The following is an 18,995-nucleotide window of genomic DNA, read 5'->3' on the forward strand; positions in this document are numbered from 1 at the left end:
TCCCTTAAACCCGATCCGTCCTTCAGCACGTGAAGGCAACGCTTACACACGTCATGTTGAACATTTCAGACCCGATTAATCAAACACCGATAAAACGATCCAACAGAGGACGGACTATTTATTAAAAAAGTATAATAATTAAAGTAAGTTTACATTTGTTTAAATTTACAGTAGACATGGCCCAAAAATTAAAAAAAACTTCACAAGACAATTAACTGAAAGTAAGCAAAATAAAAAGTAAAAATGCAGCTTTCTGGACAATTTTTCTTTTTTGGGGGATAATTGTCTTATAGTCCTCCCCTATTTATTAATATTCATTTTGGGGTAATTTTCTTGTTTTCCTTTACTAATTTCCAGTTAGTCTTTAACATGATGTGACAGAAATCTATCATTTGTGAGTGACTTAAAAAAAAGGTGTAATAATTAATCCACTTTTTGTGAATCTGCACATCTGCATCACTGCATAAGAAAAAAATGCAAGATTGGAATTACATGTTTGGAGTGTGTATACATAAGGAAGCAATTTATCATTCTTTTCACAGTGTCATTGCATCAAAACAGCTTTAATTTCTAAACACAAATACTATTGGCCGTGTGGGGTAAGTAGGAGATAATTATGTGCTAAATACTAAGTCAATTTACTCCAAGAGCTGCCTCCGATTAGCCACAAGAGACATTTGATAGATTCATCTCATCATCAAGCCTAACCTCAAACTGTCCGCTGACTGAAGATCAAGAAGCTTTTAGTATCATCTGATGATTGGCTACAAGTCTACTTAGATTATCAAATTATCATCCAGTTAAAGGTCCAAGTGATTTTATGTTTTTCAGACATTTTCAGTGCAAGACAGAAATCAGTCTCCACAGACAAAGATCTGTTGCACATCCTTTCACTCAGCATTTTCCAGCAGTCACCAAAGCACCTGATCCTCACTGTGAGGTTGAGGACTATGTGCTGTCTGTCTCGTCGCCGTCTCCGGCATTCATCTGGATCAAACCAATCAGCGATGAGATGGTGCCCATCAGCCCCACCAGCCAGTTGGGGAATCGTCCTGCCCACAGGAAGCCGGGCGGCATCCAGTGAATGGCATTACTGAGGTCAGCCATGCTGCTGAGGATGGAGAGGGCCTCCCCTTGCATCTGTCTGTGGAGCTGTGAACGACTACAGGAGAGAAATACACTGGGTCATCAGGAAACTTTATTTTCCTCTGTACCGACTGGAAAGAGAGTGACAAGAAACTGAACAACACCTGCTGCCTCCTCCATCCCTCTCACATCTCTTCAGCTTCTTCTTCAGTAGCAGCAGAACTCGGAGAGATCTAAAGAGCAAAAGATTCACACCACACTTCAACTCAGACTGTGTTATGTTGCCATTTGCTGCAAAATTAGAAAATAAAGCAAGTGACAAAGTTAGTGCTCAGTCTTACAAATCATTCTGTTAACACGATCAACATTTAGCAAGCGAGGATTTTATATAAAACAAATAGGGACTGTAAAAAATAAATGGGTAAAATAAATCCACTTTTGAGTATTTTGACGGGTGAAGGAAATAAATAAATACTCTTTATTTTCTCAAAGGATAAGGCCAGCGTTGGGGATGGGAATCAAGACCCAGCTCATAATTTGAAATCGAAATCGGAAGGATCACATAACCTCAAGTTTATCAGTTCCTTTGATTGATGTCAACGTGTTTTTCTTACAGTTGCACATTACAGAGCAGTGACGTCAAACTCGTGCATCTACGCTGCAGGCAGCTTTCAACAAGATGATCCAAAAGTGGCTTATTTTCACCAGTGCAGATGACAATAGTGCTGCTTTAATGTTTGCGTAATGATCATTTCAAGAAAGCGTAGGAAAAACCAGCAATTTGCTGAGTCATCTTTCTACGCAACATGAGCTTAAAATCCAGGAATGCCATATATTTGACACTCTTTGCACAAGTGCTACTGCTTCCCAAACGAGGAGCATGAAAGTTAGCATGGGGGTAAATATCCTCTGTTCTGATAACATTAACACCACTGCGGCAGGTTTTGCACATTTTTTCTTTGACTAAGAACACAGTTAAACAGGTGGAGGTTTGGCACACTAGAGTCCCCTGCATGGCTTTAATTATACTGTTTCTACACCGTGATACTGAAAACCTGTGAAGGCTTACTTTTCTCCCACATAGGTCATTGATACAGAATCAATAAGGGAATCGATAAAGAACTGGACTGATAAACAGAATCAATACTGACATTAGTAACAATAAAATCTCATCAGTTCCCATCTCTTGCTGGCTTTTCACAATATTTTTCTTACTGCCATCAAATCTCATGAAAAGATGAAAAGCAACAGTGTCACACTTGTTCACACTTGAGCCCAAAGGTTCCTACCACAGATGTAAATATAACAGTTTGATTATTTTATGTTTTTTTAAAGCAGCTCAGTAATTTCCAAAAACAAGCTGGGAACTGTAACTTTTAACAAATATTACTCCAACAAGAGTAATTAATTAATGTCTTTTCTTGGGGACTATTTTTTTCAGTGTATGAATATACATTTGGTGCTCTAGTGAGAATTTACAGGAGGATGTAAAATAGGTGAAAATAAACTTCAGTGCCAACGTTCATCATAATGAAGAAACATGTCACTCAATATTGTGCAACATTGTGTCTCATCTTTCTTTTCTTTTTTAAGTTTTGTCGACGACAATGGCGCTCTGTAGTGCAGAAGAAAGTACACCAGGCAGGAAATACCTGTTATAATGATCAAGTCATTGTTGATTTCAGAAAAAATATTTCCCAGCCTTATTCATAAATTCAGGTTACATGCGTGTACGAATTCTGTCAACATTTGAATCAGCATAGAAGTGACATTTCTCGACACTTCATTAATTTGATGTCTTTTATATGCCAGTGTCAGATTTGACCTGGTGTCTGTGCACAGGTAACTTCACACCTGAGTATTCCCAGCAGCAGCGAGGTTCCCCACAGCACCGTACTGAGCAGCCACCACTTATCAGACTTCACTTTGATGAGCTCGGCGTCAGCGGCCCAAGCGATGTGCTCACAGGGGTAGTAGAGTTGGTCGGCCACGTTGGTCAGCACCGATATCCAGCGCACGCCTGCGTCCTCCTCCTTTGAAAGACATGATGCCATGTGCAGTAATGCTGCATTTTACAGGATAAAGCTGTGCATTTGTGTATCACACCATTGTTTTCAAGATCAGAATTATCTTTACAGAGAAAATAACTAATGATGTGGTAAAAAAAAATGATATATACATTTTTTTCAATACTGTACTCATAAATTATATGTACTGCATTACTGGTGGGTAGGATCTGAGCATCTTGCCATTTTAAAGGACCAGAGTGGAGGGCCAAATTATCCACAGAGGTCTCTTCCTCTAGTGATTATATCCAGTAAAAACTCCAAATAAAGCAGTTTCACATTAAAAAATCAGTGTTTTCCAACGTGCTCCTCGGGGAGGGGCTGCTAACTACAGTGGCTGACACGAAAACACCGACATGTGAATGGCCCTAAGTAGAGCCAGCGTTTAGTTTGTCCTTTCTGGGCTCCTTTAGAAATATGGTGCTGCAACATGGTGATCTATATGGACAAGGACCTGCTCCTGATGTGGATATAAATGGCTCATTCAAAGGAAACGAAAACACAACGATTCTTAATTTTAGATAATTACACACTGAAGAAAACATACTTGTTATATTATATTTCAATTCTACCCCTAAATCCTACACACTGGTCCTTTAACAAAGATTAAACAACTTTTATTTTGTTATTTTGAATTCATCAACAATGTATACTATTTTTAAAAAAACACAACCGCTGACAAAGCTTCATACTGTCAGCAGCTTCTTTTATCTTTGTTAAAATAAAGAGGTGCTAAAATCGATGCCCATTTTGCTCAGGAGAATGAGTGTTGTTGTTGTTGTTGTTGTTGTTGTTGTTGTTGTTGTTGTTGTTGTTGTTGTGTGGCTCACCCCGCCTCCAAACCCATAGCTGTGGGAGTACGCCAGCATGGACAGATCATCAAACAGCCTCAACACCGTGCGGCAGTGGCTGAGCTGAGCAGAGAACAGCAGCAGACGTTTCCCGAGCCGCTGGGATGAAACGTCCGTTTCTTCTTTTCGAGAGAGAACTCCTCCGACCAGCTGCGAGCCATAACAGACCGTACGGATCTGAAGGGACAAACAGGAGGAAAATCTGGTCGTGGCCTACGCAAAGTAATTTTAATAGACGTGAGTGTTTATCAAAGAGATGTTACTGTCAGAGATAGAGTGAAAGCTGACCTATTTTTATAGTTTGTAGAACTTGTTTTTAGGCCAGAAAAGTGCAGCAATCGAATAAACCACCCTTATGAATGGTTTATGTTTTGTGACGTATGGCTTTATTTATGTTAAAATATCATTTCTTGACTAAAAAAGAAGTGAGTTGTCCGGCTTTAATGACAGAAAGCATCTGAACTGAGAAGCATTTATTAATAACTAACATCTGAACTGATAATACTATATTTATTCATTAATGTCTACTATACTATACTGTGTTGTTTTGCTGTACTACATTATTCTATTTTACTTTATTTCACCTTGTACTCTATCTTAAATTCCTTGTGTTAATTCCCATGTAAAATGAAAACAGATCCTATTATATAATTTCAGGCCTGTGTTTTTATGTCTCCAGATATTAGGAAAATTCTTTTTTGACAGATTCGACAATTTCACAGAGAAACAAAAACTGTTGTTGGACAGTCAGTACGAATTTGGAGCAAACAGTTCAACATGCTTGGTTGAGTACGTTTATGAGACTGATGGTGTTTTGATGGGTCAAAATAGAACAGGGGTTAAACTTTTTTCCTACGCCTTTTCTGACATGAAATGTTAATTTATTTTGCTTATTGAAAAATTGTTTTATACATGCAGAGGATGAGGGGAAAATCTGTTATATATGCTTACTATCATTTTTTAATTTATTTTTTAACATACACATAGTAATCTATTGTATTTTTGTGCGCTTGAAACAAAATATATTCAATTTAATTCAATCAATATGTTATACTGGTTATAACATTATAAACTACTGTGTTATAATTATGTTTTTAGTGTAGACAAACACTAAGTGTAATTACTTAACCATATCATGAATTAATCCGGTGTTTACATAGACTTGTTGACTCTGCTGCTGTTCATCACGTCTCTGTCACTTTTGCTTTGCAATTTCGTTGTTAACTGATATTTCTCATTTTTCTTCTATTCTAATCTTCCTCTTATTATTTGTTACTTTTTCTATTTGCCTAACCTTATTTCTGTCCTTGTACTGCTCAATTCAGGCTTAACCTAATCTTAACATCACACGACAGAATGACAACACAAAGGACAAAAATGAAATCTGCTGTTCTATGAATTTCAGTACCATTTTCTACGAAGCCACTTTGTCTTTATTGGGTATAAAAAGAATAGCCAATATCTTTATTAATTAATAATTAACGCTTGATTCTGCTTTCATCTAAAACACTCTGAGCGGAATGGATGGAGTATAAAACAAAAACTGACATAAAAATAATAAACCATCCCTTATTAGAGAGGATAGCACTTATTTGCACCCCCGATCATATAAATATAAAGTACTTACAACTTTATCTCTTCCTCTGTATGACTCCAGCAGTCGGACCAGCGACTCCACAGACGGCTGCATGTCTGTCTGTCTGTCTGTCTGTCTGTCTGCTGCTCAAACTCTCTCACAACACCGCGGTTTGATGAATGAACACTTAAAAATGAAGCTCCTGCAAAACATCTCCACTCCTGATATCAGCTGGACTTTGAAACAGGAAGTACGACAGATTCACTCAAGTAAGCGATCACCGATTCAATCGAACTTCTTCGACTTTTTGCGGACGAGACGCTGCTGCCCTCCTCAGTTTGTGCAACAGATCGACAATCGATACACAATTACCAATAAAGTGAAGGAAATTTGTTTTAAACTCATTCAACTATTCAATCCTGCAAATGAACATGTTAAAAGATGAAGATTCAGGAGACACACGTCAAGTATAGATTCTGCTTTGATCAAGTATCGACACAGTTGTGCATCTAATTTATTGAGGGATTGCCCCATTGTGAAGAATTTCTGGCTTAATTTAAGTAATTTTATTTCTGAAAATATTGATGAAGGCTTTGTCTTGTTTTGGAGGAATGTGTTGTTTGTCTCCTGGAAATTAACATACATAAGGAAAACCCTCACAAAACCTACACGATCAATCTTATTAATAGAGTAGCCAAATTCCATATCCAAACAATACATTTATTAAGCACTCCCAAAAACAAACAGCTATTAAAACTGTAACTGCTTATAAACTATACAGTATTTTTATATAGACCTTTGCCTCCTCCTCCAGCATTAACCTTTAAGGTAAAATAGCCTTTGTTTTTGTCCTCTTCTCTTGTTATTTTTTCTCTCTTTTTCCATCACCATATACGCAAATCAAAACTGTGATTGTGTGATTGTTTTATGTTGAATAATCCACTAAACAGAGAGAGAAAAATAAATTAATCAACTTTGTGCAACTGAATTTCTGCTTCAACAAAAATGGCTGATATGTATGTATTTCAGTGAATACAGTAAAAGTATTATAGAAGATAATGCTCCTGATATTCTAGATTTGTAGACACACAGACAGTGCAGCTACATTTAAGTGCTACTTAACAAATCAAGTGCAAATACAAATCTGTGTCTTCAGGTTGTGGTTGTCTCCAGTCTCTATGAACTTTGCTGTGGGTGTTTCAGAAGTTGAGTTATGAGTGGTGGAGGATGTCCTTTCACTTAAAGGTCCCACATTATGCTCATTTTCAGGTTCATAGGCCTACTCGTGTTTTGGGTTACTCCTCAAACATATATGCTTCAATGATTAAATCATTTCACTAAACATCACATTTCCAGTGGTGCTTCTTTTTATTCAACAAAGAAAGCAAAGAGTACATTTTAAAAAGGGACACACCTACCAAGTAAAACATGTATTTCATGTATTTTATATTATCTCAAGCAATTCAGAAAGCTACAGTAATAGTGTATTTATTTACTATACAAGCAGTTTGACAGACAATGGAATGATGGCAAGTTTGTTATCCTCCGCACAGTGTGTGTGTGTGTGTGTGTGAGTGTATCTAGACTCCTCACTCTAGTTTCTCTTTTTTTCCCTCAGTTTTACGTAGTTTTGATACAGTCTTAGTTTTATATAAGATAGTTTGGTTTTTTGTGACAGCTCTGGCTGTTTTAGCATCCTCTTTTATAACGCTGAAGGCCACATCCACTCTAATACATTTTCATTTTAAAACAGTGCTTTAAAATGAGAAATGTCCATATGCGTATATAATTTCCATCTGTACTAACATGCCTGAAAATGCATAGGCTATCCCATGACCATTCACGTACATTGGACACGCAGGTGTCAGTGTAAACAGGTAGCAGACTAACTGCTCAGCGGTTAATTTCTTTGTTATGGACAGAAGGCTCAGTCCGTCTCTATATCTGTATCTAACGTTAAGCATAAATGAGCCATTAGAGTGGTAATGGGAGTATGGGAGGCGATGGGAAAGGAGCAGCAATACGAGAGGACTGAAATCACAAAAGGTATGTAGACTGAGCTATAATGTTTTGGCTTGTCGGAACTGATAATACCCAATCGGAAAGCAAATGCTGATATCTGCATGAGCATCACTTTCAAAAGTCTGTTATTTCGCCTGTTCGGCCTAAAACACAACCCCGGAGTTTTCAAACTAAAAAGCAGCATTTTCAAAAGTCTCCGTTTTAGGGGTTCCAAAATGACACAGTAGTACATAACAATGTTTATGCTTTTGAAAATGAAAAGGTATGAGTGTGGATGTAGCCTAAATTTCGGTTTTAATCTTTATTTAGTTTGTTTCTTTTGTTTGGTTGCATGTGTATTTAGTTTGATATGTTTTAATAATCAGTGTGGAGAGTCGTTGTCGTATACGTCTGAAATAAAAAGAAAGACAAAATTTCATTAATGAACGGAAATAAAAGTCAAATAAAACACATGGGATTTCGAAAAGTGAATATTTCACACTATACAGTAAATTACAGTGGTACTGTTTTCATAGTATTCATTACAGTTCATGTAGATCAAAAGAGAACTCACCGCCCGGATAGTCGACATCGTCATAAATGTCTCCCTCCCTGAAAAGAAAGACTGACATTTAACTGACTGCAGAAATGTTTTATATTGATATTTCTAATCTACACTAAAACAACAGTGGAGGAGGAGCTGTCATACCCCAAAAATATTCACAGGAAGCTAAAAACGTTGCTAAATTTAGTTTGGCAAAAAGGTCATTATTTACGTATAGTATAAAGAATTAATGGTAATGTGACAGGATCACATAATAAACCAATGAGGATTACTTACATTGGCAGAAGAAGAGATCTAGACACATAACCATCTGTGAAAGGAGAGATAAAACAGATTTCTATTTGAAACAGTTGCAGTCGGAATTAGTAAAATACAACTATTGCTGAATACCTGTTACCTACTCTTTTTCTAAAGCCAGTCAGCTTGACAAACTGCTCATGTAGGCCTATCTCATGCTACAGACTAAAACACCATAGAGTCAAGGAGGGATGTGAAATGTTTACATACATTTTCCGAACCGATTGCGACAAAGAGCTTTCTTGCTGTTGGTGAGCTGGATGATGTCCACGACTTCTCCCTGAACCACAGACAGATCCTTCCCTCCTGGCTTCTTTATGATGCCATTGGGATCCACCATCATGGTGTAAAGCACCCTGAGAGGTCCGTCATACTGGGAAACAACAGTTGCAGTTTTCAATTTTTAATATTTTTCAAATTCCAGCACTTGTCTTAATCTGGGCTCTATAACATACGGTCCATTTGAAGCTCATTTTCCTTTGGATAAATAAATCAGGAACACATAATAAATATAAATATCGCAATTTCCCCTAGCTTCTATGCTGATGACCCTGCTTAATCAACCTCAAATACCAAATGATTTGGTGAGAAAAAGTGAAAACAATTTACCTTAAATCTTTTTTTTAGATCCTTCTCCACCTTGGGATCTATGCTGGAAAGCGATAAACAAGGAAAGAGAGAACAATAATAATAATAATAATAATAAATATAGCTTTACATTACACAGATACTGGAGCTGCATTAAGCTGTCAGTATTTCAACCACTCATTTCCTGTTCCCTTTCAGTGGAAGAGATATGAATAGATACCTGATTTCAGGTGGTGGTGGGGGAAAATCCTCAGTCATTGGTTGAACATCATCATAGTCATCTGAGGACATAAAAAGTACAATAAAGCTAAAATTCTATTTACTTCTTGTGAATAAATTCTAATCATTAACATTGTCTGTTTAAAAAGTTATCATTAATCCCAGTCACCCAATAATGTTTATATGTGGTGTGATGTCACTTACCATCATCTTGAAGCATGCTGCAGATTAAAGGAAACATAACATATTAGTTGGAACAGACGTGAGAGAAACTTAAAACCAAACAATTAAATGGATCACAGAGTAGCTAATTGCAGCTAAAAATGACTCAATCAGCTTTGGGGAAACAAAATGCCTTAAGAGTAAACCTTTTTTTCACACAATATCACAAGAAAAAGTTATAAATACAGTGGGGTTTACATGATCTACTGTACCTGCTGTGACTGTTCAACTCCACATGTAACATATGTGGGGGGTCTGGAGGTGGTGGAGGCAACGGCGATGAGTCTATTTTTCTTGACTGGAGCACTTTGCGCTTCACTGCTTCATAGTCAACATCCACGCATGTGTTACTAATGTATCCATCTGAAAGGTAACACAGCATCAGGATGATGTACTTTGGTTTTATTATGACAGTTCAGGGTGTGAGTCAACACAGATCCATATAATGCAAAACCCCCAAACGAACAAAAAAAGATAATATTATCGCTGGACATCCCTATATTTAAGAAAATAAATGTTCTCTGTGTTCAATATAATGGCTGTCAATTATTTTCTAGAAATGTCTGGTTAGTGAAAGAGTCATGAATTAATGTTATCAGTGGAGAAAATGGTTTTAGAGAGATAGTTGATTATCATCTGCATGACATGAGATCATATTTTTAATAAAGTAATGTAAAATGTATAATAAAGTTAAAGCCATGGTGGGACCACAGTCAGTTAAGGAAGTGAGCCCAGACAAAGTTCAATAACTGTAGACGGCACTATAATGCCAAGGCATTTTAAAAAGAATCTTAATAACCAACTTTTCCAAGTTGGTTCCAAGTTCCAAGCTAAGTGCAAGAAGTGCAATAAATCAGGTTTCTTTTCAAATTTTGAGTATTCCCACACAAATTGAAAATGTGTATCAAAACAGGTGAGTGGAAAATTACAGTATGAGACACACGTGCGCACACACGCACACATGCATGCATGCACACATGCACAGCGCTGAGAATAACAAACTTGTCATCATTGCATTGTTTGTCAAATTGCTTGTATAGAAAATGAATACACTATTACTGCTGCATATACAAAAAAACTGGGCTAAGCAAGACTTCCAGTCTGGAATCCATAAACTTGCTTATCAACTTTTTGAAATATTAATATGTCAATTTACACATTATAATAATGTCACAACAAAAACCAACATTCTAGACAGAAACCTTTCTAGTATTCTAGCCTTCATATCAACAAATGTCTCTGCAGGATGCTGAAACAGTACGACACTAACAAGATGTTCAGACTTAAATGCTTTTTAAACATGTTGTTTTTTAGATTATTATTATTTTATTATTATTATTATTATTATTATTATTATTGCATTTTAGCCTTTTATTAGACAGAACAGATCAACAGCATGAAAGGGGGAGAGAGAGTGGGGACGACATGCAGCAAAGGGCCTCGAGCGGGACTTGAACCTGAGGTCGCTGCAGCAAGAACACTGTCTTTATTCATGGGGTGCCTGCTTTATCCACACAGCCACTGACGCCCCCTTTTTAAACATGTTTGATTGAAATTTTAGGTGAAACTCACAGTTTCCATTCAGAGAGCGAGCCAACCATTTGCCTCCAGGGTTATTCTTCACACGCAGGATCTCCACGCTCTCTCCTTGCCTTACGCTGAGGTCCAGTTTTCCTCCTCCATACCAGTCATGCCGGACTTTGGCTGTATGAAGAACCTCCACCTCCCCTTGTAACTACAGAGGAAGAAAAATAAAGCTGTGAAAGTCATGAATTAACAGAAGTGAATAGCTGTGGATGGAGAGAATGATTCCATGAGCCTCAGTGCTTTAGGTTGAAAGATAAATTGCAAATTTGAATTCTGTTACCATCTTTGATAACTAAAGGTAATATGAATAGATTTGATCTTTTCAAGTCAGTATATTATTGGTGACTTCAGCTTTTAATGTGTTTTATCAAAAACAAAAGTTATTCTTTAGCTTGATTCTGAGAAGTTTCAGATTATAAACCACTAAACCTCTAATCTGCAAACAGCAGGAATGCAAAAACAATGCTATCTGATCTCCTTTCATAGAAGTTGGACTTTGGAGAGTTTTGTGGAGGACATGTTTGTACCTGAAAGTTCTTCCTCAACTCATTTTCTTTTTTCAGACGCTCCATCTGATCTTTCTTCTCCTGTGCCTTTTGCCTCTTAGCATCTTTTTTATTTTGCTTCTCAGCAGTTAATCGATTTTGCTCCACCTGGTCCCTGTAAAGTAAAAATTGAAACATAAGATGACTTGTTGCCTTTTTTAGACAGAAATTCACATCACAACGCACCCGTACTACATGAAAGACAGGCCCCAACGAAAATCCAAAGCTGTGCTATTGACTGTGTGAGGCTACATAGCAGTGCTTTGCCATAGTAATCCCAATATGTTTAACTCCCAGATAATATGTTTATATCTGAAAAACATGCAAAAACCTAACTAACCAAAGTAAACATAAGCGTTATAAGTTACATAACTGACAACAACCAACATGATTGTGCTCAGCGAACTTCACAGTAAACGTTTGCTAACTGCAGCATCCCGTAAACTTCACTTTCATTTTGGTTCAATCTGCCCACATTTCATCAGCCCCACCAACCCCGTTTTGTGTTTTGATCCTTCTTTAGCAGGAAATATGTTTAATCACAGAAACAACTTATAACCATAAAGGAGTATCAACACATACTTGTAGGACATTTAATGTTGAGAAATTTCCCGACCACGCAGAAACTACAAAATGCTGTTTCTTTGTGACTTGACATCTCATTGCGCAGAGATTGTTTACATCAGTAAGGATTATTGGAAGTTGTGTCAAATGGAAAAAAAAAAAAAAAACTATTTGCAAAAGTCGTTTTAGTAATAGTAGTTGCAGTAATGGTTGTTGCACAAGTAGCTGCTTCAGCAGTACTTGTCATATAGTTGTAAAAATAACAGCAGCAGTAACAGCAATACACAGAAACCTGTCGCCCTGCATGTTAATGTTTCTGCAGACTCTAGAATACAAAACTATTTTCAGCTGGTAGAGTGCCTAATAAATACAGACACAGTGGTTTGACATAAAGACAGAAAGCGTATACTTACTCATCTATAAACTCGTACACTTCATCATCATCCTGCAAGAGAAAAGGTTTTATTTGAGACATTCATAAATGGGGAATATTAAAGAACAGGGGAATGCCACTCATTGTAAGAAAACCAGTGTCTGCTCCGCTGACGATAAATAAAGGAGTATAGAGGTAATATAAAGAACATGAATATTCCAGCGATACAAACAAGTGTAAACTGGAATATTAGTTTCTATTCTCGGAGGACGAGCCAATTCCTAAAATCGGAGGCATTACAGTCAACTTTACAGTAAATTAAAATTTCACTTTCAGTTTTCTGTCCTTACCCCATCTATACAGTGTGAACTGTTGTCGCTCCAGGACTCTGAAATCACACAGTACAAAGACATGAAAGACATCCATTTGAAATGGGACATTCTCTTAATATAAATAATACAAGGAGTAAAAAAAGTCAAAACTTTTGACTTTATCACTTAAAATGTGTCAGAGGAACAAGAGCTTTAAGAGCAGAAGGAACAATGCACCAATAAGCAAGCTGCAGTTGTTACCGTTTTTCTCAAAGCTTGCAATATCATCGTAGAAGTCCTGGTTATCCTCAATGTCCCTGCAATCAAAGAACAAGCATGTTTACTGATTCATTATTAAGAGTTTGATTACATAACATGTATTTTAGACTGTTTGACACCTTGGTGCTTCAAAGATTTAGAAAATGTGCTCACATTTTTCTAATTTTATACTTTTGTTTTTACTCTGAATTAGAGTCTCTGATTTATTCTCCTTTAGTTGCATTACATTTTTGTATTTGGCTCAAGATTGTTGACAATTTCATGCCGTCTTTAAATCATGACAACTGTGATTGAAATATTGATTTTATTGTAGCATTGTCAGTGATTTTACCTTGGCTAATTGTGTATTTAAAGAAGTGAAATAAATGACATGAAATAAAAAATAAAGATACATTTTTTAGTAAATACATCCACACGGGATGTATTTACTCACACGGAAGCAATTTGGTGCGGCAGCCTGCTGGGCTTGTTGAATCGCTGTGGTGGCTTTGGAGGACTGTTGACTGCCGGTAAAGACATCTGTCTGCCCGATGAGCTGGGGGAACCTGCTGGGCAACCCAAAGAGAGAATGTCATGATGTGACGAAATTCATGGCTAAATGTCACAGATAACCAGCAGTGAACAGAAAGTCTACAAAATGTCAAAAAATGTTGACGAATTTGTTGAAATATTCTAATGTTCTTCAATAGGCAGAATTGTTTAATTTTACAGAGCTTAACAACTGTTAATTAGCACATTTCAACATACAGATTAAGCACATTGTGGTTTGTCTTTTATAACTGTTTTAAAACATTTATGATATGTTTTGTTTTAAAAACAACTCAGATAATGGACAATTAAATGCTCATTTTCTTCTTCTGGTATTTGGGGCTCTGTCAGAAACATTTTTATTTGAAAATGTATTCATTTAATGGACTTAACTTGCCATCAAAATAAAAAATTCAGAAATGAAATGGTGTCATACCTCATCTATTTTTTTCACAGCAGACATTTTGGCTTTCCACAGCAGGAAGAGCACAGATGTTAATAAAACATTATCAGTGGTTATATTCTGATCAATTGTCCCTGTAAACCATTACAGTGTGCCCACATACCAGGAATCTGAAGCAGCAAAATGGAATGCAGCCATCATTAACATATTTTTAACGCCTGTCCTTTTCGTACATGTCAAAATGTCTTCTGTCAATAAGACAGAGTGACTGCAGGAAGTAAACTTGTTGCTTTTGTGCTTCATTGATGAATCTTCCACATCCACCGTCATGATTTTGTTAATTATTATTAAACACAATGACTATCAGGTGTCTGCTTGTCATCTGTTAAGGAGTTAAAAGAGTCAGATTTTTTAACAAACATCAAAGGAAATGTTAGTAATTGACAACTTGGGATTGAGACTCAACAGTCAGCTAAAAGTTACATAATTTTGATTTAAACCAGAGAGGTAAAAATTGTGCACCAGAAACATTAAGATCATCTTTCATTCACATTTGAGTCTAATATCAGTGAAATCTGTGGATGTGAAAAAGACTCACCATTACTCTTTCTCAGACCAGGAAGGGCAGGTCCCCGGTTGAACCTCAAAAAAGGCTCCAGGTTGACGTTGGGAGGCCGTTTTGGTTTTAAAGGCATGGGTCCCTCTGGAGGTAAGGGCCTCCTCAGAGGGGTCACATCCCCTGAGCTCCTCTGTCGGGGCTGTTGTCGGAGCGGTAGAGGGGTGGAGGTGGGAGCTGTTGCGGAGGTCACACCAGGAGCCGGTGCTGGTTTGGTGGCCAGAGGCTTCTGGTGCCTCAGCATCATGTTCTGTAATATCTCTTCCGTCTGCTTGACCTTGCCGGGGTCTACAGGCTCAACGGATGCTCTGACTCCAGGAATGGGAGGAGGTCGAGGGAAGGGAGGTCTAGAGGCTGACATCGGTTCTGCCCTCGGGAACCTCGTCAGGCCCGGGCTGGCCATTGCAGGAAGAGGAACCGTAGGCGACAGTCTGTGGTGTGTCAGATTGTTTTCAGTCACTGGCAGGATTGGCCTTCCAAACCCAGGTTGTGGAGATTTTGGGGAGCTGCTGTCTCGGCTGCTGGTGTCCGAGGTGCTGGCGTTGTTAATGAACCTGGCCCTCAGAGCCTTGACATCAACGGTCTCCCCCTGACAACAACACAGGAGCACAAACTCAACTGCAGCTGCTCTGTTTCTCAAGCAGGAAGTTAGCAGTACAGCACACAGCAAGGCATGCCCCCCACGCACACAAACACACACACACACTGCTCGTCAAACCCCTACACTATCTTTACAAAGTGAGAATGCACAGTGCAACAACAGTTTCCTGGTTGTTTTGATCTTCACAGATCCGAGAAATCTCCAACTTTGCAGCAGAGAGAACTTTTATAAGTGCAGAAAGTTAGTGAAGGCTAAGACTCTGATCATTATAAACAAATTAAATCATCACTAATGATCAAGAATTTTCATAGAAACTTCTAGACAAGAATGCAACTGATACAGTCCTTCAACTTAGAGTATCTGCTGATAGTGTACCAATCTGTTACCACTGGTGTCTTCTTCTTAAATTAGAATCTGTTAACCTCACTGAAGTTGGACAATTTGAGGACGACATCATTATTCTATTTAACAGACGTTGACCTCCCCTATTTAGTGAACAGGTTTCATTTTTAAAATTCCTTTTCAGGCTATAAAATGAATCTAGCTAAATACCACCCCTGTTATAATTTAACTATGATACTATTCAACACAAGTTTCCCTTTAAATTGTCACCAACTGAGATTAAGTATCTGGATATAATTGTAGATAGGTGAAGAATTTATAATATGAGCTTAACCTGTTGAGTCTATCACACAAAGTAGAAGACAACATGAATAAGTGGATTAGCCTCCGTTTTACATTACTAGGTCGAACAAATGTTATCAAGTTGAATGTCTTGCCTAGACTTTTGTATATCTTTCATCCCCCTCCAAATCATGCTCACTTTGCTTTTTTTTCTTTAGTGGACAAGCTAAATACGAAGAATACAAAATAATACATAAAAGCATGAATCAGCCACATCATGGACAATAACTGTTTCTCCTAAAAAAGTCACTGTCAGCGCAGACCCTCATCCAGCCTGCCTATTCATTATATCTTGCTTTTTTCTACTGTTTACTATTTGCTATTTTACTGTTTAAATTGCTTTGTGTTTATTAACTGATATTTCTTGTTTTGCACAATCCAATTTGCTGCTTTGAAAATGCTAATTTTTTCACTGTGGGCCTAATAAAGGACCATCTTATTTTATCCAGCACATCAGAGAGGTGCATCCCTGTACAGTATCAGGACAACCTAAAAATGCAGTAAATATGTTGTTCCTGTGCTTAAAGCAATCACGGGGGTCCCTGACTTTGAAGTTTTTCTGAGATTTCATAACAGATTTTTAAAGGGTAGTTATGCCTCTAGAGATATTTCCTTGTTTACAGAGGTTGTCTACGTTGCAACTTTGGGATTTTGGTCATTTAGTGTCATTGTAACATGTAACCAAAGCTATGGATATCTGCTTTTTCACTAAAATTCTTTCAGATTATCATTTTTTAGTTTGAAAAAATATTTTTTACACTCCGTGACCACTTTATTAGGTACACCTGTAAAATGTAATGCAATTCAACATGAAACACCTCAGCCGTGAATTCTACCTTTACAAAGATGATGTTTAGTTTAGATCGACACCAGTTTAACTGTTGTTTTATTAAATTGAAGCTGTAGTTTGCAGCAATGTTTAACTGGATTGCATGACACTGAGAAGTGTGCCTGAGAGTTTGTCACATGATCTTTTCACCAGTTGTTGAATTAACACTTCTCTAGTGTAAGCAACAAGGAACGTTTATAATCTCATTAAATATAGAATTTTGGCAAATATGTTGAATTGGATCGCATTAGATTGTATGTGTGTATTGAAAAAAGTGGTAATAGTGTACATTAATTGACTCTGGAGTGCTTTTGAAAACATATCTCGTGTAGATATGTCGTGTGGATAAAAGTTGAAACATAAAGAATATTCAACATGACTTTCAGTCATCTTGTGAGAACTGAATTTTTCATTCTAAGGCCTCCCTGTGACATTATTTTGGGTTTGAATGTTGTCATTCTCACCTACAAAAATAAATAAAAATAAAAAAAAGAGAATTTGCTCAGCATGAGGGAAACATGGTTAAAATAAAAGCGCATTTGTCATGAATGAAAACGTCTCGTTCTCTGTTCTGTTGATGAAATGAAAACGTGATAACAATACAGGAATTACACCATCTAATGTATGAACACTTCAAGTTGTGAGAAAGTCAAACAGAGGCTAAGAAGAGCAGGAAGTGCTCACAACCACACACCTCTGTGCCTAGGCCAGCATCCTGCACCGGTTACCATAGAAACGCCCTCCCCACTGTGACCTCTGCGCCAATAAGCTGCAAGTTCTGCTTGCAGTCATCTCTCCCAATTCAAAGGAAACAGACAAAAACGTATCTCTCTACACCACAAAACACACACAACACGCACATACGGGGTTCCACTTTCAGTAAGCGAGCGCCTGCAGACGTGTGTGTGCATCTAAATGTGTGTCCCCTTTGGCAGTGACACATTATCGCAGATGTGTTGTTGCAGATTATAGCTGTGCAGGTGTGCTGCAGAAAAATAAAACTGAGAAAAAACCCCATTTAATTTACAACTAAGTTACAAATGAAGACAAAATCCAGGCAAATAAAATGATTAATTACAGCCATTACTCTTATTGTACTTTTATATATAATCTGGTGTTTGAAAGCAGTATTTTCAGGAATATCTATTAACTTTCTTGAACTCTATTATGAAAATAAAGCAAAAGCAAAACCTATGGTGTACATCGGGCTCATTATGAGCTTGACAGTCATCTGTAGCACAATTTGAATAGCGCTGAACTGCACAAAAGCTGTTATACAGATGAAGTTTGACTGAATGCATTTAGGTAATACGCTTCTTTTTTCACATATAGGCAAAAGCCAGTCTCTGCAACAGATAACACACACTTGATGTGGTTGGTTCATTTATTTAATTGCTGGAGAACGGCCAAATTTACAATAATTAGTCTGGTTTCAGAGGCATCAGGATGATCTAAAGACCCCAACGTGGAGAAAAACCTGGGGGAAGTACAGAATCCTTTATAATTTAAAGACTACATTTAAACCATCATGACGTTTTTTCTATACTGATAAGTCTTAAAATCTAATTAACGTGTAATTTTAGAGAAGGAAGACAGAAAAGTAGAAGCAAAGTAGTACTGGGCACACTGTTAAACATTAACCACTGATAGCTGTATGTAATAAAGCTTTCTTTCATCGGCAACCGGGTTAACATGCTTTTTTTTTTCAAAATCCAACTTCCCCTTCTGTGAAAATGATGTAATCACTGAGAATAACTGCAGCATGTTGTCAGATCCTAAAGCAGGTTAGAAGTTTTAAAAGGTGAAATTTAGTTAAATTAGTACTTAGATACATGACAGGGGGAAACAGATTTGGTGACAGTCTTTCTACAACAGTCAGGTTATTCATAGTAGTGTTGATGGTTAGGAGGAAATGGCCAGAACTAAAGTGCAAAAAATGATGTGGAGGAGTTGTTAATCCCTCCATTGATTTATTTACTTAAAAACAACAACAAATCTTCCCAAATAACATAGTAAATAACAGTTTCTTACCATATTTGCCTTAAGTGGTGGTTTAATTATGCATAAAGTGCTTCATGTCCAGCTGTGATTCAGTGTCCAGGCTGATGCTGCTGTTCAGACCTCTGTCACTAAACTTACTGCAAATGAGGAAATGCTTAGTATAGCAGCAACAGGGGGACTGACAGCAGCACCGCAACATGGGA

At 37.4% G+C, this 18,995-nt stretch overlaps 2 protein-coding genes across 3 annotated transcripts; both read right to left on the reverse strand.

The window, feature by feature from the left end:
- Nucleotides 1-100: 100 nt before the first annotated feature.
- On the reverse strand, nt 101-5,830 carry pex11g (peroxisomal biogenesis factor 11 gamma). Its single transcript, XM_042483691.2, has 5 exons — nt 5,631-5,830; nt 3,983-4,180; nt 2,941-3,119; nt 1,251-1,319; nt 101-1,162 (listed from the first exon to the last, which is right to left on the reverse strand). The coding sequence occupies exons 1-5, from the start codon at nt 5,691-5,693 to the stop codon at nt 949-951; spliced, it is 723 nt and encodes a 240-aa protein (XP_042339625.1). The 5' UTR covers nt 5,694-5,830; the 3' UTR covers nt 101-948.
- A 1,098-nt stretch (nt 5,831-6,928) lies between these two features.
- Nucleotides 6,929-18,965, reverse strand: LOC121941160 (FYN-binding protein 1). 2 transcript variants are annotated; one of them, XM_042483885.2, is made up of 16 exons: nt 18,823-18,965; nt 14,660-15,266; nt 13,564-13,675; nt 13,113-13,168; nt 12,891-12,928; nt 12,581-12,612; nt 11,586-11,718; nt 11,044-11,206; nt 9,684-9,834; nt 9,454-9,470; nt 9,251-9,311; nt 9,052-9,094; nt 8,653-8,815; nt 8,422-8,455; nt 8,155-8,192; nt 6,929-7,991 (listed from the first exon to the last, which is right to left on the reverse strand). In XM_042483885.2, exons 1-16 carry the CDS (start codon nt 18,823-18,825, stop codon nt 7,963-7,965), a joined length of 1,680 nt encoding a protein of 559 aa, XP_042339819.1. In that variant the 5' UTR covers nt 18,826-18,965; the 3' UTR covers nt 6,929-7,962. The 2 variants fall into 2 exon arrangements, with proteins under 2 accessions (XP_042339819.1, XP_042339818.1); XM_042483884.2 differs by having other exon boundaries at nt 13,564-13,678.
- Between the last annotated feature and the right edge of the window lie 30 nt (nt 18,966-18,995).

This window comes from Plectropomus leopardus, chromosome 5 (assembly GCF_026936395.1).
Source record: "Plectropomus leopardus strain MGB_pleo_1.0 chromosome 5, ASM2693639v1, whole genome shotgun sequence".
In the NCBI taxonomy this organism is placed as follows: Eukaryota; Metazoa; Chordata; class Actinopteri; order Perciformes; family Serranidae; genus Plectropomus; species Plectropomus leopardus.